General features: G+C 39.6%; 1 protein-coding gene across 1 annotated transcript in view; it reads left to right on the top strand.

Annotated features, from left to right (window-relative positions):
* The window catches only part of ERCC6 (ERCC excision repair 6, chromatin remodeling factor), a 73,102-nt gene that overhangs the window by 21,099 nt on the left and 24,797 nt on the right, over window positions 1-27,206 (top strand). Inside the window, exons 6-8 of the mRNA XM_082718626.1 lie at window positions 6,745-6,870; window positions 12,157-12,315; window positions 18,667-18,802. Of these exons, the coding sequence (XP_082574752.1) occupies window positions 6,745-6,870; window positions 12,157-12,315; window positions 18,667-18,802 (421 nt within the window). The remainder of the gene's footprint in view (window positions 1-6,744; window positions 6,871-12,156; window positions 12,316-18,666; window positions 18,803-27,206) is intronic.

Genomic DNA, 27,206 nt, shown 5'->3' with positions numbered 1-27,206 from the left:
TGCTGACCTAGATGAGCAGGACATCATTCCCCAAGTGGTCTGTGATAATCTTATTCTTGGCTGATGGCATGGGTGAACTGGCAAGAGGGCCTTCTAGACTTGGGGGCTACATCTGGCTCCTGCCTGCCCAAGATTGCAGTTGGTGTTCTCACAGTTGTTATTTTTTATTCCTATTTAACCTATAATTAACAAAAATGTTTCAGTTTTACTTTTTTGTATAATCTCCTGCCAATAATTAATTGTGAGATGGGGTCTGGCATGTATGCAGTATAAAAAAAATAAGTAGTTTCCAAAGGGTGTAGTACATATATTATCATGTAGTGCTGTGAGAACTGCTTATTTGGCTCCTTTCTTGGCCGAGGAGACAAATGCAATGATGTTGAATGATGATACTTCCTTCTTTTCTTTTCTTTTTTTTAAAGATTTTATTTATTTGACAGAGATCACAAGCAGGCAGAGAGGCAGGCAGAGAGAGAGAGAAATGGAAGCAGGCCCCCTGCTGAGCAGTGAGCCCAACTTGGGGCTCTATCCCAGGACCTTGGGATCATGACCCGAGCCAAAGGCAGAGGCTTTAACCCACTGAGCCACCGAGGTGACCCTGAATGATATTTCTAAAGTTTAGATCGCCCCTTGCCATTTATAGACCTGAAATTTAGCTCTCGGCCCACATCTAGTTTTCACTTCTTAGTGGGACTCTGAAATCTGAGTTTATTTTACTGGGTTCTCCTCGAGTGGCAGCCACCAAAGTCTGCGAAATTATCAGAGTTAGAAAATCTCCCCAGTGACTAACATACTTCATTTTATTTGGTTGCAACTGTGACTATTACATGTGTGGATTAAAGAAAAAGATGAAGGTGGGACCATCAAAAGCATTATTTCTTTTCTAGTTATGTCACTAGGGCTAGTTAAACTTTTGCCACCTCTGTCAGAAGATGAATTCTTTCATTAAAAAAAGTTGAGGGGCGTCTGGGTGGCTCAGTGGGTTGAAGCCTCTGCCTTTGGCTCAGGTAATGATCTCAGGATCCGGGGATCGAGCCCCACATCCGGCTCTCTTCTCAGCGGGGAGCCTGCTCCCTCCCCCCCCCTCCCCCGCCTGCCTCTATGCCTACTTGTAATCTCTGTCTGCCGAATAAATAAGTAAAATCTAAAAAAAAAAAAAAAAAAGTTGAATCTTTTAACCTCCCTTTTACACCTGTCCTAGGGAAGCTTGGACCCCAGCTCAGGGTTCCTGATTCTTCCCAAGGACTAGAGTGTAGAAACCAGTGTTGTTGCAAAGTAAATCTGCTCGAAAACCCAAAAAACAGAACTCAGGACTTAAAAATAACTTAAAATATTTTTATTACTCGATATAATGAGCTTCCTCTCTTCTTTGTTTGTTTTTTTTTTTTTTTAAATAAAATTGAGAATTTCTCTGATTTTGTCCTTGCTATGTCTTGTTCTTTGTTGTGGTCCTTAACCATGTTTGTCCAGTAGATTAATCTTAGAGTAATACCTTAACATATGTGTGGAAAGAGGAGGAATGCAGCAGGAGCTAAGGCTGTAAATGAAACAGAACAGGAGCATTCTTGAACCCATTTTTAAATGACCTACTTCCACCATTCTCAAGCCATGCTTCTGTCCCTGGTATCTTCCTTATCTTCAGATCAATTCTGAACCTCATTCATTGATTCATGCAGCATTTACTGAGTATCTGTGTTAAGGTAAACCATTGTACTGGTCTCTAGAGGTATGAGAATGACCAAAAATAGTCTTTGGGCTCATGTGGCTCCCGGTCTAATGGAGGAGATAGATATGGTTTTCAAATGATGCTGAACACTTGATGAGTGCTCTAGTTTAGAAACACCAGGTATGCCCGTGGTGCCGAGGGGTTGAGAAGAACCTGGAGGACAGGTCACCTAACTCGGGCTGGTCAGAGAAGTCTTCCTCCTCTGAAGGCACTTCCTGAGCAGAGCTCTGAAGACCCCATGGAGGGTGTGTATGTGTGTGTTTGTGGGAGGGAGGCTGGGGACAGTACAAGATACAGATGGCACAGGAAGGAAGAAACCATGAGGCAGTGGCATAATGACAGCTAGCTGTGTTTCCCACTTAGGTATTTTGAACATCCTTGGCATTCTGGAAATTTTCCTTTGAAAATAAGTTGAAATGGTGGCAGCTAGCTGCCAGGTGTATTCTTAAGTTTCCATTGACATGGTGGCGTGGCACCTGAAGGAAGCGTTGTTCCTGGTATGGTTCAACTGGTTATGCCAAGCATTGTTACCCGCGGCCCGGCCCTAGGTCTGAGTTGCTTCTGCAAGATCGTTATTGTGGTCTTGGCCCCAGGCCCCACAGCCTGGGCCGGGTTCTTGTTCTTGCATGAATGTAGCTGAGCCGGGAGCAGTTTCTCTGCCTGCATCTGATTGGAATGGTAAGTTTATGTTTATTGCTGGGTTCTTTTCTAAGTTGCTGCCAGTGGAGTCGCTAGTGGGCTGATGATGGCAGGCATGTGAAGTTAGAGACACTGCCAGGGAACACCGGGCCCACTTGCTTTTATGTGGCTGCAGCTGTGACGATGACATGTGTGGAGGTCTTTAAGTGAGAGCACAGAAAATATGAAGTTGTTCTTTCTTTTCCAGGATGTAAATATTGACTGTCCCCTTCCATTTTTAAAATCCATTCTCTAGCTTATTTGTTGAAATAACAGAATTTAGACATTTGGGGACCATATCTGATTTTTATGATTTTAAGTCTCTGGGCTCCAGACCTTAATCTTCACCCACCCCCAACCAATTTTTAAGTCTTTCTGTATGTTTTTTTGTTGCCCTCAGTTTGAAGGCAGCCGTATTTCATGACAGCTCACTGTTTACACACCTACTACAGAATTTTAAAATGGAGGTGTTCCAGCAGGAAACTTCTGAGGGGAAGGTGTGTTTACACACAGTGATCAGTGATCACATTATTCGTAACGATTTTCTGAGCATCCATTTGATTCACAAGTGTGATTTTTGCTCAAATGTACGTGTTTAGGTCATTCTGTCAAGCCTTATGGTGCATTGGTTTATCGTAGGCAGATTGTATTGTACGCATACTGCTTCTACTTCCTTCTCTTCTCGGGAACAGAGTAATAGTACCGGCTTCTGAGGGTCATGTGTGAGCTTGGGTGAGGATTTCAGTGAGCAGATGTGATTATGCAGAACAGTGCGTTTATTCGTTGAGTACTTACAGTCTAGGCTCATGCTAAGTGCTTTCATGTGACACCTCATTTAATCCTCCCTAAATCTGGGGAAGTGCATGCCATTGTTGTCCTCTCCTCACATGTGAGGAAAGGTAGGTGCCGTAGAGGCCGAGTGACTTGCTGAAGGTTAAAGAACTGATAAGGAGCAATCAGGACTCGATTCTAGACCATCCGGGTATGGGCTTTGTGGGTTTTGGCTTGTGCCAATACCATGCGTCAGACCCAGTTTATTCAGAGCACAGAGATCTCTTCACACCTGCTGGCCAGACAGATCGCTCAGCCCGCCAGGCTGCAGGACAAGCGGTTAAGCATACAAAAGAGAGCAACTTTAAGACCCTTGATGGCATCTTGGATGGGAAGGGCATCTGTTTCTCTCGATTCAGGTGAATCCGGCGCTCCTCCACCTCTCTGGTCTGCCACAGCGTCCTTCTTGTCTGTCGGCACTCGGTGCTGCACTGCCTCGGTGGGCATTGTTTAGGTGGTCAGAGGTCTGTTTTGGCTACAAGCCACATGACGAATTACTGCTTTATATAACAGAAGGGTGTCTTAGCCCGAGCCGCATATGCATGTGGTTTTATAACCCTGGTATTTTCTGTCTCTAATATGTGTATATGATTCTACTGGGGCGATTTGTCTTCACAGTGGTACAGATGGTTGTAGGCAATAATGATTTTTCCCTACCACCTTTAGTCATCCTTTAGCCAAACTGAATAAATGTTCGGCTTCTTCTCATCTTTATGAAGCGGAAGGCACTGGAATGCAATTATTTCTGCAGTGGCTTATGTGGTTTCCTAGGTGCTGTGTTCTGTGGTGACATGATGCCTGAAGATTTTAGAAGGGAGGAGGAGGAAGCTGAAACCCTGTTGACTCAGAGTGATGCAGTGGGAAATTGAACAGCCACAAGGAATTACTGGCTAAGTCTGAGGAAATAGCTATCATCTATCAATGGAGTTTAATATGTGATACTCTTTATGCAAAATATTTACTGACTTTATGCCAAACTTCTTACACCAGTATCTTCTGGTATTTTTATTTTTCTTCCTGTAAAATCTTCTTCGCATAATTGCAAAATGGAGTATTTTTAAGCGGATAATGGTAGTTGTTGTGATTCTTCTGAGTTTTGTATTAGTCATAAAATTGCTAAATACAAGTATCTTTTGTTTTGCAGATGTTTGGTTTTGAGTTCTGATGGTAAGGAGTTTGGATACTGAGGAATATTTTGTTATGTGAAATTGCTTGCTTACTAAATCAGATAGAAGGTAGCAAGAATTCAGATATATACACCAGGAAAATGTATGTACGTCATTTTGGTTTCTAAGTTTCAGTAGCGGGTCTACTTACACACCAGGGTTTTTCAGCCTTGGCACTGTGGACATCTGAGAGCAGATAACATTTTGTTGTGGAGGCTTGGCTTGTACATTGTAGGGTGTTTAGCAGCATCCCTGGCCTCCACCTGCTGGAGGCTAGTAGCGTATCCCCCTCCCCACAGCTGTCGTAACAACCAAATATGCCTCTAGACGTGGTCAGATTACCCTAGGGTGGGCAGGATGGCCAGACTGCCCCTGGTTGAGAACCACGGCTGTGTACCGTCGCACGTAACTCAATTTGTAGATAATATGAAACTCAGAAGAATAGTAAAGACAGTTATAGCCACCAAGAGGTACTTCATTTCATCAGTTGCATGGAGATAATTTTTTTTTTCTTTTTTAGATTTTATCTATTTATTTGACAGACAGAGATCACAAGTAGGCAGAGAGGCAGGCAGACAGAGAGAGAGAGGAGGAAGCAGGGCCCCCGCCCAGCAGAGAGCCCGATGCGGGACTCGATCCCAGGACTCTGAGATCACTACCCGAGCCAAAGGCAGAGGCCCAACCCACTGAGCCACCCAGGCGCCCCTCACGGAGATAATTTTTAAGGAAGAAAAAAAAAAGGGAGGAAGAGATTGCCTTTAGAAGTTAAGCACAGAAAGGTCATTAAATATTTTATACAAAAAGACTATCTCATGGTTATATGACAGCTATTTTCTTAGGCTTGGTTAAATACTGCCTCTTACATTAGCTGTTCTTCTCTGGAAATTACCAACAGTGCTTATTTATAGGGACTCTTAGTAGCCTGAGAAGCAGCTGCCCATCACCAGTGACTTCTTCCTTATCGATTACAGTTAGACCTCAGGTAGCCCTTCCTTTTGTTCCTGTAAAGAGCTGACATTCTCAAGGCAGGAATCTGTTGGAGGACGTGCTTTACGGTCCTCCGGCAGCTACCCGGATAGGGTTGCCTGTTGCTCTTGTACTTGGCCTCTGTGCGGGTGTGGTCATTGACCCTGGAAAACACCCTTGGTCCGATCAGGTGGCGTGTATGACACGATCCTTCCATTTCCTCATTTTACCTTCCCCCACACATTCTCTCAGTGTTCTTGTGTGATTAGTGGCCGTTACAGGTCTGCTCATACATGTTGCTGTTCTCATTCCCTCCTGTGAGGTTTTTACTTAGACGGCATTTTTACTTAGATGGTATTTCTTTATTCCATTGCCACCATTTTGTGAAATTCACACTGTGAGCTGCATGCATACTGAGAAAGGTCATCCTTTTATTTTGGAAGTAAATGGAATATGAGGCTCTTGAGTGTGTGTGTGTGTGTGTGTGTGTAAGTTGTACACACAGCACACAGACACACACACACACATATTAACTGAGGACACTGGTGTCCATTATGTAGTTATTTGGATGCCGAATTAGTCTGTTTAAAGGACTATATCTTCTCAAAAACCTCAGTGTGTCTTTATTAAGACTTTCAGATCTTTAGACGTTTCTTCTGGTATACATGCATGGCATCACCTCTGTGAAATGTAAACTCTCATTTTATATCCGAAAAGCATCATATTACTAAATTTATAACTTAGATTTTATTTAGTGAACACATTTTTTTCTAAGTTGTTTACTTATTAGTCCTTTGATATTGGTGATGCCCCCCCATTAAGTAAACAGTATGTTAATCTGATATATAGCAATTTTGACACAAAATTTGCTTTATGTTCAAGGTACTATGTTCAAGGTACTTATGTTCAAGGTACTATGCTGTTTTATGCTATGACTATCATGTCTTTAGCACAGAAATAATAATGATAAATAAAATCTATTTTTTGTTATATTGCTATTTTGGAGATACTTAGTTATATTGAAATTTTCACTGAATCTTTTCTAGAATTAAATTCATATATCTTAGGAAGTAGCAGAAAAATTTCCCCTCAGGGTAAAGTCAGAAGAGGCACAAGTAGTTTTGATAATGAAATGGGACCTTACAGAAATATTTCTAAAGCAGATGTAATAATTCAAAGAAGAATTGAGTTGAAAAGGAAGGAAGGAAGGAGAAGAGAATTTTTTTTCTTTGACTATCAGTGTTTTGGGTAATGACAGTAGCAGAAAGCTAAAAGACCATTCTAATTTCCTTCTTTTTCCTGTGCATTATCTAGAACTATATTTTAATCTGTCTTGTAACCAAAGTAATGGAAATATGATTTTTATTTTCATGGTAGGAGATGGAATAAGCTGAGGCTGCGGGACAAAGAGAAGTCTCTGAAGCTGGAAGACGATTCTGAGGAGAGCGATGCAGAGTTTGATGATTTTAAAATGCCGGGTTTTCTGTTCAAAAAGCTTTTTAAGTATGTGCCTGTGTTCTTTCCTTTATATCTGTCATCAAGCCATTGTGTACAAATTTATAGTTTAGATATGACACAGTAGTTACCTATGGGCCCTTAAGATACTTGCAGCAATTCATTGCAAATATAGATACTGTCAAATGAAATTTTAGCCACGTGCTGCTCATTAAAAGTAGATGATAATAAATTGACTGAAGTGCGCATGGGGCATGTTTGGAAGCTGGTGAGTCTATGTGGACCTGTCTCGGCCAGCTAAAGCAACACGTTTAAAAGCCATCTGCACTGAATTATTTTTTTGTTCTTAGTGATTCTAAGGGACCAAACCTCTTAATTTCTTAAGTCAGATGAATTAAGTCAGAAGAGCTGTATATTAAAATCAATATTGGGGTGTTTTTTTTTCTTCCGTGTAGAAATAAAAACTATTGAGAGTAGTTTGAGTGTTTTATATTGTACCTAAGGGTATAATACTTTTGAGCTGACCAAATGTGCATCTAAATATTTTATGTAGATCTTGTTCTAATGTCAAAATAGAAGATCAAGGCAAACACCTTCAGTATTAAGTTGTTATTTGAAACTGACTATTTCATATGTGAAGTGGCCGAGTGTTCTAGATAACTGGAAGCTGTGTGATAGAAGCCTCTGGCCTGCATGGCCTGGGCCAGTCCCCCATGATGAATGAAAATACTGAGGCGCAGCTTCAGTCTCATCACTCCTGGGATTTACTTAACAAGATACTTTAGGAAGACTTCTTGATGCATGCACATAGGAAGTTAAACCATTAAAGAGCTACTTTCCATTTAGTAGCATCACTTGGTAATTGGCTGGAGGATGTTTAACTTCTTTCTTTGAGACGATTATGCTTATTCTCCTTCATAGATTCGGTTGTCTGCCATGCCTTAAACTCGTGCAAGATGTCTATTTAAAAATAACATGCTTTTTATATTTCCCCTCAGAGGGCTTATATTATGGTTTTAATTTTTACCTTAGTGAGGGTAGGGTGGGCAAAAGGAGTTGGGAGTGTTAGTTTATCCCGCTAAATATACAGGAAAGCTGAAATCCTAAAAATGTGAAGTATCTTGGCGGGGTTGCCATCACGGGACAGAAGCCGATCTACGTAGAAGCTCAAATCTGAATCACTCTAGTAATTTTTGCAGACAAATCATTTTGTAGCCCAGAGAGGTGGCTACTTTGTTTATTGCTTCTTCCCAATGAAAATTAATTATGGAAGGGTATGTAAACAACATTTATTGACAATTCTTTTTATCATCTCTAAAGTGATTGCTTGTTAAGGAGCAGTCCAAATAGTATCAGTGTTGTACTAGCAAAAGGAATATTCACATTATAAATTAAATTGATTTAATGAAGACGGATACTTCTGCCTGTGTAGTAAGTTGGTATGTATCCTCAAGAGTCAAGTTGAATGTGCATTGTTGTATAAGTGTGAGATTTTCTGCCAAAGAAATTTCAGTTATTAGAACCAAACTTTGCTTATTAAGAGTATATAGGAGGGGCATCTGGGTGGCTCTGTGGGTTAAGCCTCTGCCTTGGGCTCAGGTCATGATCCCAGGGTCCTGGGATCGAGCCTCGCACTGGGCTCTGCTCAGCAGGGGGCCTGCTTCCTCCTCTCTCTCTGCCTGCCTCTCTGCCTACTTTTGATCTCTCTTTCTCTGTCAAGTAAATTAAAAAAAAAGTAAATAGGATTCAGCGTATTGACTATTAACTCTATAGTGTAGTTATATTTATGTAGTTGTATAAATATGTAGTTTATGTAGAGGTGTATATATATAAAAATATATTGTTTATATAGTTGTATTTATATAAATATATAAATACATGTCAGTTTGTTTTAATTAGTCTTAATTACATGTTTCTGGAAACTATTTTGTGTTTATTTCTCAAAAATGGGTTTTTAAATATTTCATAAGTGTTATTAAACTTCTGTTCCTTTTCTTTCGTGGTATGAAAAAAATTAATAGGATTGATAAGTTTCCATTTTTCTTTTATGATTAAGTTTTAGCCAGGCCAGTTTAATGTTAAACCATAGATGTATTTTTTGCTGTATTTATTGCACTCTGTGGAATTAAATTAACAGGGTATAGTTGTACACAAGGGAGTCAGAAGGTACAATTATCCATTTAAGTGCTATTTTCTGCAAGGTCATGTTTAACTTTTAAAATTCTATGTTGAAAGTTTGCCCAGCAAATGCATTCATCTGTGTAATTTAGCAATCAGATGACAAACTTCAATCTTTGACCTTACATTTAGCCACACTAGCAAATGCAATCTTGGGTTAGTGTGACAATGCCAAGATATACCAATTATTTGTGGTTATTTTGTGTACTTCAGTCTCATGGGGGAAGCAGAGTATCATCATTTTTTAACTATTGTCCAGTAGTTTGTAAAAAAATCTTTACAAGGAGTAATTTTTTATATGCTTTCCAAATTTTCTGAAAACTGTGTTCTGTAACCTGCTTTTGATTGTTTACAGTATTTATTAGGAAATTAATGCAACAGAACCTAAGTCAGTCAGTGGCACTGCTAAAACGAGAACCCAGGCCCCCTAACACCTCTTCCTCCAGTGGCACACACCTGCCAGCCAGTGTGCTGATGCAGTTCGACGGCCACTGTAGAAAGAAAGAGCCACTCTTTGCCATCTTTGCACAATGCCCCAGTTATTGGGAATTTCTGTGTAGTGATGTGACTTATAGGACCACTTAGTAGATAATTTTCCTTAAACCATTTCTTTAGTGTTAATCATTTTATAAACACACAATCATATGCCCTTGGAGATTACATTTGTAGAGGAGGAGACACCCATCACACTGTTATTGCCTCTCCTGGGTCACATAGGATGCAGCCGTCTTAAAGCCTTCCTAAACTCCCTTTGGGATACTGTGCAGGTTGCTACTTTTTATTCCTTTCATGGTTTCTCAAGTGCTCCTCTGGATTTTCCCGCCTTCAGTTGATTGGCTCCAAACAAAAAGAGGTATTGGACCCATGTTGGGGAAGCAGTGTGCTGTAGTGGTGGAACACTAGAGAAACTCTGGGAGAGTTTGGTCCTTACTCTGCCTGGAGGAGCTGATCCCATAGTTGTTCTCCACTTCAGTAAAAGGAGGTTGATTAGTATTTAGTGCTTCTGGTCATACATCAGTTCGTTGCACTATATCATTATCTACAGCTGAGATTGGTCTAGTGTAGTGGTTCACAATCAGCTAGATTTTTTTGGTCTAGATCAGGCGTACTCACCCACAGCACAGCTGACATTTTGGACAGAATAATTATTTTGTTGTGAGGACTATTCTTGTATTGTAGGATGTTGAACAGCATCTCTAGACTCTACCTACTAGATAACAATTGTACTTTACCAGTTTGAACAACCAAAAATGACTCCAGGGATTGTGCTATGTCCCCCAGGGAGCAAAATAATTCCCATCAAGAACTGCTGGTCAAGATTCTCTCCAAAGTAGAGTCACTTTGGAAGGAGAGGCTCTGGATTTCAGTTCTGGCTTGCTCATTTTTTCCTAACAGTGTGACCTTTGGCAGGTTGCTTAACCTCTGTCTGCTTTCATATCCTAACTGTAAAATGGGTTGCTCATCTTTATGTAGGGTGGTTTTGAGGCTCTATCCAAACCATGAGGCCCTTTGTTTCCCCAGCAGTTGGCGTCTTAAGAGTTAGTTAACCATTATTCTCTGATTATATACCATGTACTAATAGAACTTGTACTTCTTCCTTGATTTAATGATCTTTTATCCGTACTAGACTTTACTGTGTTTTGATTTTTAATCCTCTTCTTCAGGATGCATAGTCAGTGTGTATAATAGCAAACTTAATAAGCAGCAACATTCTTTTTTTTTTTTTTTAAGATTTTATTTATTTATTTGCACAGAGAGAGAGATCACAAGTAGGTAGAGCAGCAGGCAGAGAGATGGGGGGGAAGCAGGCTACCTGCTGAGCAGAGAGCCTGATGTGGGGCTTGATCTCAGGACCCTGAGATCATGACCTGAGCCAAAGGTAGAGGTTTAACCTACTGAGCAGCAACATTCTTATACAAAGTTTTCCTTATATAGTCATAATAGCAACAGCTAGAGGTAAACTTTTGGAATTGATTCTGGGTAACTACTGGGGGAAATTAATTATAACACATGATTAAGAGATGAAATAAAATTAGTTCAACAAGGACTAGGGTTCACAGTGAGATTTTTAGGTTGACATACCACACAGACTGGAGCAAATATCAGGCCAGTAAACCAACACCAAAACCACCTGTGTTTAAGATGGGAAGCTCATCAGCCTTGATATTTTCTTTGGAAGAAAAAAAATAATCTTTAGATTTCATGGTCTTTTGAATATTTTTTGCCTTAGATTTATTTTTAAACTTGCCGTATAATTTTCATACCATTGTGTGATATTATCTTGCCTTCATTCTCAAAATGTTTCTTGTATTATTCCTTTTTTTAACTTCACTTTTTGATTATAGATTAAATATGCCATTGATGGAGAAAGGGAAATACCAACTTTGTTTTTAGAGGGGAGCATACTATTTTTCTTTGTCTTGTACTCCTTATTTAAAGTTTTAATAGCTTTGGTTTTTCTGTATCTGTGATAAAGCCCCTGAATCAAGTTTTGCTTTAAAATGTTAAAAAGACTTTTTGTATTGTTGAGTCTTTAAACTGTTCGTTTTTGCATCTGCTAATAATATGAGAGATCATCTATCATACACTAATTTTGTGAGCAACCCTTTTATTCAAACTTGTTTATGGCCTTAAAATTCAATTAAATTTTTCCTATAAAGGATAATATAATTGTCAAGTGACTTTTCAACAGTATAGGCTGTAAATTGTGTTCTCTCTTTTGCTTTTTGATGCTGCTGAGATAGAAAAACTTAATGCTTCTTTTTCATAGAAAAAATGTTGGAACTTTATATAACTAAAAATATTTGAGATTTTTTCCTGGAAAGATACTGAATAAAAGATAATAAATTTATGCTTGTTTACCACGCTATTTCTAATGTTGAAAAAGAAATGAAATAGTCCCTAATTATCCCATCTATCAGTTTAATTAGAAATGTGTTAACATGTTCTATAAAGAAAAATTTGTGATTTTATGCCTAGGTAATCAAAAATGTATGACCTTATAAATATAATACTCATGTAAAACACACATCCGGCATGTTTCTCTGACTGGTACTAGAACCTAGCCAAATGATTAATTCATGAGTACTTTCTGTTATGATCTGTATTATCCACCATTTGCCATTTTCTCTTTCTTGTTGGTGTTTGTTGTTGTAGGTACCAGCAGACAGGTGTTAGGTGGCTGTGGGAATTGCACTGCCAGCAGGCAGGAGGAATTCTGGGAGACGAAATGGGATTGGGCAAGACCATCCAGATAATTGCCTTCTTGGCAGGTCTGAGCTACAGCAAGATCAGGACTCGTGGTTCAAATTACAGGCAAGTGCTCCTCTGCAGACTGTCAGTCTGTGGAGCTCAATTAATATTTCATCAGATGTATTGCTGTGGAGGAGGGTCTTGTGAATTATTGATGACATTTCAATTACAATATTCCTTTAATTCTTTTAGTGGGGGACATCAAAGGAAAATTTTTACGAGACAATGGAGCTGTAGGGCAGGAGAAATTAAACATGTAACACTTTTAATGAATTCCAGGCATTGATGCTTCATTTTGCAGATGAGCCCCACTAGATATTTTGGGTCAATACAGTGTCTAAGGTTAGCTTCTACAAATGGATTGTTTACAAACTCAATTATGTTAATATCGATAGTTTACACAATATGGAATTTTAAATTGGGCATAATACCTTTCGTTCCATTTATTAAATTTTACATTAAAATATTTGTTCTGGCAAGAGACCAGGTAAGCATTACAGTAAGTACAAAGTCTCTTCCTGGGGAAAGTTGGAGCTCTGGAGAAACCATTCTCCTGAATTTCTTTTATAATCATTATGTGTGATAGCATTTATAGATAGTGGTAGTGGCTTTTTTTTTTTTTTTTTTTGGTAACATGAAATTGTCTGCTCGCTATGCTTCTCTCTCCCTCTCTAGTCTTCAAGAATTTTATATCAACCCTAAAGCCAGAGCCTAAATGATTGCCTAAAATGATGGAAAATTATGTTTCGATTGTGATCTTTGTTCTCTTTAGGAATTTAGTTGAACTATTAAAGCTATGATATTCAGAAAGAATTGGCATTTAGATTGTGTAAATTCAGTATGTTAGGACTGAAGTATTTTATCGTGAAGTACAGTGAGCCTTTATTTCCATATTGAAGCTGTAAATCGGCTTTATGTAAGTCAACATTGGTAAAACTAATATGAGGTGAATTATATAGGTTATTTAATCTTGAACCCAGATAATCTAAGAGCTCCTTGGATTCCAGTAGGTTTATCTAATGAATAACAGCAGTATGTTTACCAGATGGTTATGTTGTAGCAACCTCAGATACTCACTAAACAGGGTTTAGAGATACCTTTAACAGTGTGCTGTGCCTGAAGTCAGCAACTGCAGAAAGTGACTGTCCTGTAACATGGTAACATGGGTTTAACCCCAGAGAAATGTTTAGTATGGAGCCAAATGCAAACCATAAACTATTGAGCAAAGAATTTTTTTTTTTTTTGATTTTCAGTAGTGTTCTGTTTTTATTCCTTAACTTTTCCATTAATTTAAAAGATCACAATTCTCATGAGTATTTAAAGTTATAGACTATTTTGGGAATATTTTACATGATGGGGGAAAGGGAAAGAAGCATTTGAAGCTTTTAAAATGCCATATTTTTTGTTATTACATGGAAGTTGTATTGAAGCAGAGGTTTTCCTTCAAATATTAGAATTCTATTGCATATTTTGTTTGGAACCATGAAAACAGCCCAGCCCAAGGGAAAAGTCAGAGCTGAAAATGAGCCTTTAGTGTTTTCTTATCTATGAGTGTCATTAGTTTAGCATTTTAAAAAGTACTTTCTCTGTTCTACATAAGCCCTTTGATTGGGTTGGCTCTGCATCTTTACCTGGGTATTTTTTGTTTGTTTGTTTGTTTTCTTTTTGGATAACTGGAATGCCCCAGGCTGCCCCAGATGGTTTCTAGGACTGTCTTTCTTTCCTTAAATGATATCTGGGATTTTCTTATTTCCCATCTCTTATCTTTCCTTCCCTTCCTATTATCATGAAACTTGTGCGGAGTCTATTACTCTGGGCCTACGAAAACTCAAGTCATCCCTGCAGTGTAGTTTTGATCTAAAAATTAAAACATGCTCTCCAGAGTGGTGGCAATCCTACTAGGAGTGAAGGCAGGGCTAATCATGAGCAGCAGCTGTAATCAATTAACCATCAATGCTCATATCCTCTTTTCCATAATGAAATAGTGTGGCATGTTGGACAATAGCCCAGATTGTCTTTATTAAAATAGTACTGGTAGAAGTGGCTTCCCAGAATGCAGTCCTGTGTCAGCCGAACGAACAGCCAGGTTCTTTATGAATAGAGGTGTGCTGTGGGAGCTTGGTCCCCTCCACTTCCATGTGCCAGAGCTTATTTTGTAATCACAATTTTCTCACAGTTTTATAACCTGTCCACCTCTGCAACTAGATGAACTTGGAGTTCTTGTCTGTGTTTATGTCCTAAAGAAAAATGGATGAATGGTCAAATGAAGTTCTCAGTGGGCTGACATGGCTCATTTTGGCTGTTTACATTTTTCTGAACGCCTGTGAGCTTTAGATTTGGGGGCCCTAACTTGTGTTGCATTTTGTGGTCCATGATCATTGAAATGGTTTAAGTCTCTGGTTTACCAAGAAGAAACTTCACTTTAAAGAAGTTTTTTGGTTTTGTTTTTTTAATGTGTTTTGCATGTGTGTTTTTATGATTTTTTATTTTTTATAAACATATATTTTTATCCCCAGGGGTATAGGTCTGTGAATCGCCAGGTTTACACACTTCACAGCACTCACCAAAGCACATACCCTCCTCATCCCCCTTCTCCCAACCCCCCTCCCCCCAGCAACCCTCAGTTTGTTTTGTGAGATTAAGAGTCACTTATGGTTTGTCTCCCTCCCAATCCCATCTTGTTTCATTGATTCTTCTCCTTGCATGTGTGTTTTTAAAAGAGAGTGTATTACAATGCACCTGTACAAGTCTATACTGGTTTTTGTGCTCCCAGTTCATCATGTGTATACTGCCTTCTCTTCCCTTGACTATTCATATTATAACGCTGGGGCCCCTGAATTCCATGATGAAATAAATTGTTTACTTTTCAAACTTCAGTTAGTAATTTACTAAATGATATCCAAGACTTTAAATTCCTGGTTACAAATAAAGTGGCCTGAAAAAATTAATGAACTTTCAAAGGTTAATATTTTACTTTGTAATTCCTGGTAAGTCCTAGCCTGTGGATAGCATGATTTCCATCCTGTAGATTGAGGTATTTGGAGCTAGTGGCTTGTCCTAAACTCATTAGATAATCAATGCTAATCAAAGATGAAAGGAATTTTAGCCAGTTTGGTAATTGATGCTAATCACCCTAGTACATTTAGCCATTTCTTATGCTCATCTCACTGGTTTTGAGGGTTGGAAAAGGGTGATTCAGTTGATGTGACTGTTAATGGATTTGATTGCCCCTCCTGTGGTTCAGGAACAATCTAGGTCTGCTCCTGGATTTCTACTCAGTGTGAAAACCTCCATAGTCTTCTAATGGGGGAGAATGGCAGCAGTGAAAGGGCATCATAATGCCAGATACGTGTCAGCTAGGATAAAGTGTTGGCCCTAAATGACACAGTGTGAGTCATCAGTGTAGCAGTTTGCAGAAAGCATGTAATAAAAAGAAAAAAAATGTTATGTAGCTGAATAAAGCATGTATATATATTTATGCTTATTTGAAAGTGACTTTGTTTGTAAATATTTTAAACAGGTTTTGATTGGTTGTTTCCTAATCCCTGCTAAGTGCATATTGATAATAACTCTTGTTCCCCGTGGAGGGTATAAAGAAGCTGGTGCATTTAATCCTTTTAGAAAGAAATATTGTCGTGGAAGGGGTCAGACCAGAGTTATGCCATCCCCAGGGAGCTTGAGGGGGCGCCTGCGCAGGCCCTGTCCTTAGTGAGGAGCAGGGCCTCCTTGGGAATTCTTTGGGAAGTGTCAAAGTCTGCTGTAGTCCCTACTTCTTGAGCCCTTAATATGGACAGTAGGCTGGGGCAGTAGCTGTAGTTGAAGGGTGAGAGGCTTTAGAAGTAGGTAGAGGCTTTTTGTCACGTTGGAATACAAGGGTACCTCGTTTCAGTTATGGCTTGTTTCTGTATTAGAACCTCAGGTATTTTTGAGTTGTGTGGAAGATTATTCTTAATATTTCAAGCACTGTGTGATTTACTCTGAGTGACTTACAAAAATTTTTTTAAGCTCAGAATTTACTGAGCTGTAGCAAAAAAATAAAAATTACCCATGATTCCCTAACTCAGAAATAATCTCTTTGAACATTATTTTCTAACAACCTTTAAGAAAATGTCTTCATTTAATAAAGCCAGTATTCATGAACTATATCTTGTGGTCTAGGCATTTGAAGAAGAAGCCATTCTTACCCTTGGGGCTTAGAAAGGATCTAACACACAATTACAGAACAAGTGATATGTGTATGGTGGTAGGATTAGTATGGGGTCCTAACTAGTGTGGGTATGCCAAGGAAGGATCCTTAAACCATTTGGAGAGAAAAAGGAAGACTCTGTAAGAGAAGCTAGGGGCTAACGCTCAAGTAGATGGCAGCTCGGATAAAGGGTAAGAAGGGACAAGGGGAATGCCAAGACATGAGAGAAATGTGCACTTTGCAGGGACTGAAGACAGTGCTGGCAAGTGGAGTGCAGAACCACAGAGGCAGATGTTGGGATGGGGGCAGTGAGACAGGTGAGGCTGAAAAGGTGAGCAGAGGTCAGTCCTTTTGGTCTCATAGGCCAGTTTAAGGTGTGTAGATTATTCAAGAACAGTGGGCAAACATTAAAGCCTTGATGTAGTGGGGTGTGGGCTCCTAGGTACAGACAGAGGGATTAGTTACACAAGAAGGACACTTGTTTCACTGTAATGGGAGGAAGGAGGGCAGGATGGTACAGGTTCAGTCAGTTACCTGTGGTATGCAGTGTATCAGGATATTTTGGCTGCAAGTAGGCAAAACCTTACACTGAGTCAGATATTCCCAAATGTGTGATACACTTAGGAACCTCCAGAGGAGGTGGGCAGTAGACACAGTGTGATCTGCAGCTCAGTGCTGTCATCAGGGACCCAGAGACTTCAGTTTTCTCCCAAGGTCAGTTCTCCTTATAGTATCAGATGTCCTTGCACTGCAGCCCAACTGCCCCACAACCACTGGGTGATATTTCCTTGTTCATGGAGAGACCTCGAGAGAAAACTCTCCTGCAGTGGAAATCCTTCCTTCCTTCCCTACACTGAAGGAAACCTGTCTTTCCAGGCCCTTAGTGGGAGAGTGAGTGGTACCAGGCTGGGGTGGGGGGAAGGGGTACTATGTGCTGACAGCTGTGGATGACCCGAGTTCCTGCTTCTGCCATCTCACCGCCGCAGCTAGGCAGTGGGCGGAGTCCCATCAAGTACGAGTGTGGGACTGAAGAGGGAACACATGCACAAAGTCTTGGCTCTGTTAGGAAGGAGGGAGAGGGAGGGAGGGATGTTGAGATAGTGGCCACCATGACCAATCTCCCATCTCTCTGTGAAAGTGAGTTGGAGTGATTTCTGTAAAGTTTTGTTTTTTAAGACTTCTTAGGAGCATTTCTCCAGGTTTTTAAATATTCTTCAAAAGTGATTTTAATAGTTCTGTGATATTCCATCTTACTTAACAAGCCCTTATAATATTTGCTATATGGCACTGTTGTTCTGAGCACTTTATAGGTATTAACTGAATTAATCTTCATTTAGTCCTGTGTGATCAGTACTATTATTATTCCTATTTTAAGATGGGAAGCTGAGGTTCAGAGAGGTAAAGTAATGTGCCTAAGATCATGCAGTTAATGTGGGCAGAGCTGGAATTCAGACCCAGGCAGTGCTCCTAACGACGAGCTTGTGCTGAATTAAAGAAATGGAATGGTTTGTCCAACCCTCGTCTACATGGATGTTTAGGTAGCATCCATTTTTTCCACAGTGTAGATAATGCTGCGGTGGGTATCCTGGTCCATCCATGTGTGTTTGGGACTGCTGGGTCAGTGGGGGACTGCCCTTAATACTCTTGCTGTGTTGTGCTCTGCTGCTTTCCACAAGAACAGCGCAGCTGCACTCTTGGGGTGGGCTCTCCAGGGAAAGTGGTCACTGTGATCACCTCCCGCCCCCCTCCCCCCGACACACACACACTATGGAGAAGCCAGCCATGCGGTGTCAGGAAAGCAGGCCATGGCAGTTCGAAAACTGATTGTAGACATCGCCACGTCCACTGGTAACCACGTCCCTTTGGGCCTGCCGACCTTCAGAGCACTTCTGTCCTGCTTACTTCCCACAGCTGGGAGGTTGGCTGAAATTGTGTGGGTGGAAACTCCTAAGATTCTCCTAGGTTTGAAGAGCTATGTAATACCTTCCCTCACTTAGAGTTGGTTAAGTAATTTTTGCTTCATTTTCTTTTATTTTACTCTGAATTTCATTTACTGGGTGTTAAATTCAACAGCTTTTTCTTTACAGAAAATATCAATAAATTTCCACAGCTAGGCTTTTCTATTTCAAGCTGTTACCTTCCTATTTATTTTCTTTTTTGTTTTTTGGTGGTTACTCATCCATATGCTGTCATTCACGGTTGTGTTTTGTTGGATGTTTTGGGTGCAGGTTCAAGGGGTTGGGTCCGACTATAATTGTCTGTCCAACGACAGTGATGCATCAGTGGGTGAAGGAATTTCACACGTGGTGGCCTCCATTCCGTGTGGCAATTCTACACGAAACTGGCTCTTATGCGCACAAAAAGGTAACACTACAATACTTCAGTACCTGTTGGTTTGCTTTCTTTTAAACTTCTCCACTTTACATATTTTTCCTTTGATTCCTGTATTTCTCAAGTGTATGTTCCTGTGTGCTTTTATGCATTAACTTAATGTTACTGATTTAATTTAGAGCTGTATGTTTTCAAAACAATACATGAATGTAGGCTTTATCATTCTAACAGTTCATAGTGCCTTGAGATGTGTTTGTTGTCCAACAAAACACAACTGGGCACAGACTGGGCACCACAAGCCTGCTAGCATGAGTGGGACCATGCACTGGGGGCTTCCAGAATGGTTAAGTAGTTGGATTTGGGCCATTAGCAGCTTTCCACAGTTTTAGGAAAATAATGTAATAACTCATAATTGGTAAGTACATACATTTAACATGGTTTTCAGCATATTTTTAATGAACAAAGGAACAACCTTTACAATTATGAGAATTTCTTAATTTGTATTGTTTTTCTTTTTTGTTTGTTTGTTTTTTTTAAATTTTATTTATTTATTTGACAGACAGAGATTTCAAGTAGGCAGAGTGGCAGGCAGAGAGAGAGGAAGGGAAGCAGGCTCCCTGCTGAGCAGAGACCCTGGGATCATGACCTGAGCTGAAGGCAGAGGCTTAACCCACTGAGCCACCCAGGCGCCCCCAATTTGTATTGTTTTTAGTTAAATTGCTTTGTGTTCTCTGAATCCTTGGTCATCATGTAAGCCTAATCACTGTATTTTGAAAGTTGGATTTCTTTACTTATTTGTAGTTTTAGTCACCTGATTAAAAAGGAGGTTTATTTGTGCTCAGATGGATAGCATGGAGAGATTGTATTATGCTTTTTAAATTTTCAGCTTTGATCATCCAGACTGTTGAGCTGGGTGGAGTGCCCATAAGCGTTTGCTGAATAGCTGATAATTCCACTTCTTCCCTGTGGGTTTGCAGGTTACTTTTTTGAGATGAAGTGGTAGTTTGTTATGAGTTCTTTCTTTCCCAAGTTTTTGGAGCTCTTGAGTGAGCCTTGTGTACCCCCACAAGAGCAGTGTGCCTGAAAAAGCTGCTGAATGTTTGCCTCACTGAGTTAGACACGTGAGCCCCTGAACGCCATTGTTTCTGGAGTTTGACCCAGTACCCCTTTCCTCCAAACTCCCATTTTATTCACAATTATGAGTAAGTGGAACTTTCGATAGAAGTGAATCAGGAGTGTCTGTAATTGGGTAGCTCAAGTTCAGTGGGGTGGAATCCTGCTTATACTAGCTGCTATTAAAGCCAAGTGACTTTGTCCCGAATTTTAAATGATAAATGAAAAACAAACTGAGTTAAAGTAATGAAGTAGGGTTAATGCTGTGATCAAAACGAAACAAAACAGTGATTTTTAACAGCATGAAAATAACCATTTTGATTGTTTTTCTAGTCAAACTAAATGGTTGTAACTATCTTTTTGACATCTTTTTTTTTTTTAAAGATTTTATTTATTTATTTGACAGAGAGAGAGATCACAAGTAGGCAGAGAGGCAGGCAGAGAGAGAGAGAAGCAGGCTCCCCGCTGAGCAAAGAGCCTGATGCGGGGCTCGATCCCAGGACACTGAGATCATGACCTGAGCCGAAGGCAGCAGCTTAATCCACTGAGCCACCCAGGCGCCCCTCTTTTTGACACCTTTATTAAAAGTTTTTGATGTCTTTTTTCACTTCCATCATCTATTGACATTTCGTAATGTTTTGTGTTGCAGAATCCAGCAGGATTCCTTACTTGATGTTTCCCTTGAAAAGGCACATTTTTCATAAGTTCTCTTTATCTTTTTATTTTCTTTTGGGCTTCTGAAGGGTATATATTCAATTTCACCTTTATCATAGCTTACTTACATTTCCTCTTTTATTATAACCTGAAAAACTATCTTCATGTAAACCAAATGTCTCTGTTGGTGCCTTGCTTCCTTGTTTGGAGGGTAGAGCTTTGGAGAAGAGACGCTTCACTTGTTTGCAGGGATTCCATCTTCTGAGGTTGTTTTGCACACACCAGCGCATGTATACATGTGATTTTTCATAATTTTGTTTGATGCTTTACAGTATGCTACGGACCTTAACTTGAAGTTTTTTATTTAACTTTTGAGGAAAAGCAGTAGACGTGTGTTTTTCCTCTGACCTTTAATTAACTCTACCAGTTTTTTTTTTTATTTATTAACATATAATATATTATTAGCCCCAGAGGTACAGGTCTGTGAATTGCCAGGTTTACACACTTCACAGCACTCACCATAGCACACACTGTCCCTAATGTCCATAACCCAACCACCCTCTCTAACCACTGCTCCCAACCCTCTTGTTTCTTTTTCGTTATAAAGAATCCCAGATCTCTGAATATGTAAGTTGTTATGCAAAAGACCAAAAAGATGTTTGTATGCATCATTTATTATTTATTATTGTTAATATCAGTTTATTATTTGTGATGAGGATATTGAAAATACATTAAATCCTTTGCATAGACCTCGTTAGTAACACTTCCAAGATCAGAATTCCAGCTGCTAGATTAAAAAACCAAAGTGACATTTGATACCTTTTCTCATTCCTTTTAATATTTGTTCTTGAAGATCTTTGTCACCACCCCTGCATACCTGTTGACTTGCAGATAATGTGTTAGATTGGAGTTAAATACGTTTTTAAATTCATATCTCAAATATTCTCTCAGTGTCTGATCCAACCCAGCATCTAACCCCTGACTTCCTTTCTGTCCTTATCAACTAGGATTCTTTTTCTCCATGGGGGAGCTTTTTGTGCCCCCGGGCCTGTCCAGATAACGGCGCTCTGGCATAGGGACTTTCAGTGCTGGAGAAAATATAGAAGAAAAGAGAATTTCTCTTTAGAAAACTTGAAAGTACTGATTCAAGAATTGTTCTGCATATCATTCATGTAGATTGTCTTTATTTTCCTAATGATTTTTTGTAACTTATATGACATAAAATTTTGAAAATTAAAGTTTCCATTTAGAGCACAGGCATCAGATGATCAGTTTCTGAATGGAGCGCATCCGTCATTCTTCTTCCTTACATTGCCTTTTAGCTTCCCACCTCTCACCACATGACCCTGTATTATCTTTGTTAATACTCTCTTTGATTGACAGTGTAATTTGGAATTATCAAATGTGAACCCAGCAACCATGCAGAAAAATATGTGGCTGGTATTTCAACCAAACAATCAAATCAGATACAGACATTTTCAGTCGTCTGGATCTTCTTTTAATGGTCAATTGAAATCTCATTTCTTAGGAATCTAAGATTTTTCTTTTTCTCATTATGTTTTGTGATCCCTTTTTTCTAACATAGAGAAACTTGATATGTGAGTTGATTAACACTTACTTGTTTAGTAACGATAAACATGACATTGCATTTGTATTGTCATTGCATTGCATTGTATTTGAGGCTGTTAGCGCTCCAAAAAATGCATATGGTGTTTTTGACTGACCTTGAAAATCTAGCCATTTTCTTGGGGAGAGAAAATGCCCGAAAAGATAATAAAAGAAGGGAGTTTTGTGGTACTTATGCTATAACTCACAGTGGATGGTGGCATCTTTAGCTACTGTGTTATGAAGTTTATTTAATTATTAAGGACCCTTTTTTCAATTTTCTGGAAGATATTTAATGAGAAATGTCTTCCTTGTATTTTGAACAGTTGTCACTTTGTCTCTCCCACCTTTCCCTGCTGTATCCTGCAGATACAGTAATTCTGTGGAATATTTGTGATAATTCAAAGAGTTTTATCTCATTTTGACAAACTCATGACAATTAGAGGGAATCGCAACAATAGCATAAAGGTTTTAAAGCATAGCTTTTGCCATGACCAGACCCGGGTTTGAATCTTACAGCTTTGTGACCTTGGGCAAATCACTTAGCTTCTCTGAGCCTAGATTGGTCTCTCAAAAAATGAGTATTTTTGGTAATTTTGTGAAGAGTTGTTGAGGTAATAGGTATGCACGAGAAGCTTAGTGTCTCAGGTAATTCTTTTACTCATTCATTTACTCAGGTAATTCTTACTGTTAGAAACAAAGGATGTTGTAGACCCATTCTTCTGTGGTAGTCCGAAGAGAAGATGCTCTGCTGTTGCTGACTGATTCAGTATAAATACTCGCTAGACTGAAGGTTCGCACTTGATTTATCAAACACGTTCACAGGCATTCACATCTAGACCTTTTTTCTCACATCCAGGTGCATTTGGTCCCAAATGGAAACAATGAAATAGCATGTTAAAGTTCTTTTTGCGAAACACAAGTTTTGATTAAAGAACAAACCATGGAAAACATGGCTATTTGATGAAACTGCCATCACGTGTTCTTTAAAAAGGCCCGTTTTTCTGGAACACTAGAGTCAAAGGACTTGGCTTTTTAAAGAGCTGGAAGGGAGTCAGGAAAAAACATAAAAATTAAAGTTAAAAAGGGCCGCATGGTCCCTCAAGCATCCTAAACATTTCAAACCCATTCCAAGTACACAAATTATAACACAAAGTGATGTAATTCCTATTAACTTCAGAGACGGTGTATACACCTGATACAAGAAATGATAGATGCTATGCTTGTTCTGTGAGGTATATTGTAAAATTATGTTGCTGGAGCCCTTTTTTTCTTCATTGTCAGCACAAATCCTTGTTTATTAAAGATTTAGCTTGAAGGAAATTTTAATTAATTACAGGTGCAGTAAATCCTGCCTGGGAAGCTGCCGTGCTGTGTTTACCGTGAATGGCCTTCATGTGCCTGTGCTCCACTCCGCTCTCCCCGCTGCCTGACAGTGTGATTTATGGCTGTTGTTTTCTACCAGTCCACTGTTTGCCCTCTAGGAGGGATTGGTCTCCTGAGCCTCCATAATAACAGCAGCACTTTCACAGACATCTTTTAATGACAACAGCACTGCATTCAGTAAGTCAGGCTAATTGCAGATGTACCCTATTAATTGCAAAAACTAGGAGAGGTTACATATTTTACAAGCTTTTAATTTGAAACCGCCCGAGATGATTTGTCTTAAGTGTTTGGATAGAGACGTCCATAATATTCAACAATTCGCCATTATTGAAACTCTAGTCTAGGCAGTTATAGAATTCTGAGATTGAATCAGGTGAAAACAAAAAGTCTTACATGGTGTTTTTTACCCAGTGGCTGTTAAGTGGAAGTTACATTTTCAATAGGACATTTAAAAAAATTTCTTATGCTTCTTATAAAAGTCTTTTTGATTTTTACTCATCATCATACATCTTTCTGAGAATGGTAGAAATTGTGTAATTCTGTGGCTTAACATTGTAGAATTTTCCAAATAAACTTTAGTCCTTATTGAACATGCAGAAGAAGGTGACCACAGTGCCAGTGGTGTGTATTTGAGAGGGTTGGCATCTCATTTGTTCTCCTGTGGTGAAGTGACATCCAGAATCCAGCTTGGGGTGGCATTCCTTGGCGGGGTTTAAGGGAATGGCCATGGCGAGTCTTTGCGTCCAGCAGTTACAGGAGTTCAGGGTCCCAACCAAGTGGACCCACATTTGTAGGGCTTGTTTATGACCCAGACATTTTATAAACGTGGGTGGTAATTTGATCCTCTTTGGTTGTGAAGCCCCAAACATTGGTAGTTGTTTTCATCCCCCTCTGTGTATGCACAGAGTTCCAGGTCTAGAGGGGAGTTGGGCATGGACATTCTCGGTTTCAGTCTGCTGCCTTCTCGGGTCCTAACTGCTTCATGAGTTCTAGTTGCCACTGCTCTCTTGGTGGGGAAAATGAGGGTAGAGCTGGTGGCAGCTGCCTGTCCCCAGTCTCAATGGAAAATTGAGATGCAGAAGAGCTCTTAGGATCCGCTCTGGCTTCTGAAAATCACGGGACTTGTGGAATGAGGCGATCGAGGTGGTGCAGTGTGTCTTTGGACAGCCCACCTTTCTACATGAGCGCTGGTAGCTGTGGGGGGCCGGTGGTGGTGGATAAACAGTGTAGTCAGGATGAAAGGGAGAGAGGTGAGTCCCAGGAGAAACCTGTCTGTGTTTTTGGAAAGCTGTGAGCTCTGAGGTTTTTACTGTGCATTCACCATAAGGTACAGAGTTGGGAAATGGTTAGTCAGGTGTGGTCTTCAGTGTAGGACTGTGCAGGCATTGAAAACCGTGAATAGGAGGACAGCAAAGTAGTAGTAGATAATACAGCTCTCCCTGTTGAACCTTTGATGTGTACTGGGTATCGTACTTTTATGAACTGGGAAGTTTTGAGTGTGTTATGACATGAGAGAGTCATTTCTCCTACTTTGTTTTTCTCTTTCAAAATTTTTTTGGCTCTTATTACACCCTTTTATAACTCTGTTGAGTTAAAAAAAATATTTTAGTCCTAGTTTATTAACATATTAAAATCATTTTTGAAGATGTTGAATTTTTTAAAATTCGTATAATTATAATTACATGAACTACTGTGTTAGGTTTCTTGATATTTCACTCTTATATTACTATGATGAACCTTATTAGGTTAATATACAGCTAGGTTTCATTTATAAGTAACGGATCTCTGCTAGGGAGTACACGTGTGTGTTGTGCCTGTTAGTTTTGAAAACAGGGTTCTTTTGGCCTTATAGTAACGCATTTCAATGCGTCCTGTCTTTTCCTGCATTTTGAGATAGGTTAAACAATGGGATGGATTTCTACTTTGCTCATGAAACCCTTTGAGTCTGGTTGGCTTTTGGTGAGAAGAGCATATACCATCTTTTTTAAGTTCCTCAGTAATTGGTCTGATTGGTTTGTCTCATTTTTCTTGGGCCTATTTTGGTACTTTATTATTATTATTATTTTTGAACAGTTGTCCTCTGTCAAAGTGTTCAGGGTTTTGGCATTAGCTCACTAGTGGTGGTGGAGAGAAGAGACATTTGTGTAGTGTCTCCATCTGCTTTCTGCTCTTTCGACATTCTCATGCTCTGCGTCTGAGTCTGCTCTTTGGGCTGACTTGACAGATCTTTGTCTGTTTTGTTTGATTTTTTCAGTGGGCTATTTCATTTTATGGTTTTTCAGTTCTGCCAGTTTTGTTTTTTTAGGGTCCACTGAGTTTTGTTTTTACCTTATTCCCTCATTTTCCTTTTTTAGCAGGTTGCGCTGACTGACTGTTCTGCCTGAGTTTAGCGTCAGTGGCATGCGAAGAATGAGTATTCTTTGTGTGGTCAGAAACTGCTGATACTATTAAAAGGAGCTCGGGGATGGTGGTGCTCACATCATTTGTATCTTAATTTTTGACCTCTTGTTTTCTTTAATCTTACTTTCTATCTTCTGGTCTGTCAGACTCTGGGAGGCTGTGCCGGGTCCCCTGCCGGCTGTGGATGTCCTGCTTCATCAGCACAGCTCTGCAGGCTTTGCGCCCCGGGTTTGGTGCGCGGCTCCTCCGTTGTGCACTGTCTCCTTTAAGATATAAAATATCCCTCTTCTTTTCTGTTCAGTTCTTTCTGTCTGCTATTTGTATTTCTAGTCCTGCCCCATTTCTGTTTGCGTTTCTTGGGTAATGCCTATATTTTTGGCTTTCAGTTCCAGGCTCGTTTGGGTGTAAGGGTTGGGCCGTGTGTACCCACGGGAAAGTCTTGCTGCTAATAACCCACTGTCATTGTGGAGACTCCTGGTACATTTCATCTGAAACCAGCGATTGTATTTTCTATTTTCCTGATTTTTTTTTTCTATCTTCTATTACTTTTTTCCCCTAGAGTGGTTTGACAGTTCTACAGTCTGTTTTTTTCTTGTATTCATGTGGAAGTAGCAGCTGTGGGTCAGTAGATGGGCTTGTTTTTTTACAAATATAATCCAACGTGTTTTTCTTTCACAGTTAAAAAGTGGACAATGTCTGTCATCTCTGCCCCTTTCTACCCTTGGACAGGGCAGGATTTTTAGTACACATATTTCTCCTGTTTGTTATTCAAGATTTTGTTATATTAAACTAGAATTATAGTGACACTTAAAAATATACCCCCCCCTTTTAAAAGATTTTATTTATTTATTTGAGAGAGAATGAGTGAGAGAGAGCAAAAGCAGGGGAAGGGGCAGAGGGAGAGCAGACTCCCATCTGAGCTGGAGCCTGACGTGGGGATCTGTCCCAGGACCCTGGGATCATGACCTGAGCCGATGGTGGACACTTAACCCTGAGCCACCCAGGCGTCCCCAAATATATCCCTCCTTATATTTTAGATTTATTCTTAACGGTTTCATTAATATTTAAAGCAATGTTTAAACATTTACTTACTGTTTTAAAACAGATTTCCTTGCTCTCCAAAAGTGGAGCATTCCTACAAAACCTTTTCGTACCCTGAAACCGCTTGAAATGAAGAAGCACTTACCATTAATTTATATGGAAAAGTTCTTGAGCGTTCCCTACCCAAACAGTACCTCTCTTAGGCTTTTCTGATACCTTAGGATACATCTTGCTAACA

The sequence above is a fragment of the Mustela nivalis genome, assembly GCF_964662115.1.
Source record: "Mustela nivalis genome assembly, chromosome: 2".
NCBI classification, from domain to species: domain Eukaryota; kingdom Metazoa; phylum Chordata; class Mammalia; order Carnivora; family Mustelidae; genus Mustela; species Mustela nivalis.
Note: the sequence above shows the minus strand (reverse complement) of the source record. Positions and strands in the feature narration are given on the sequence as shown.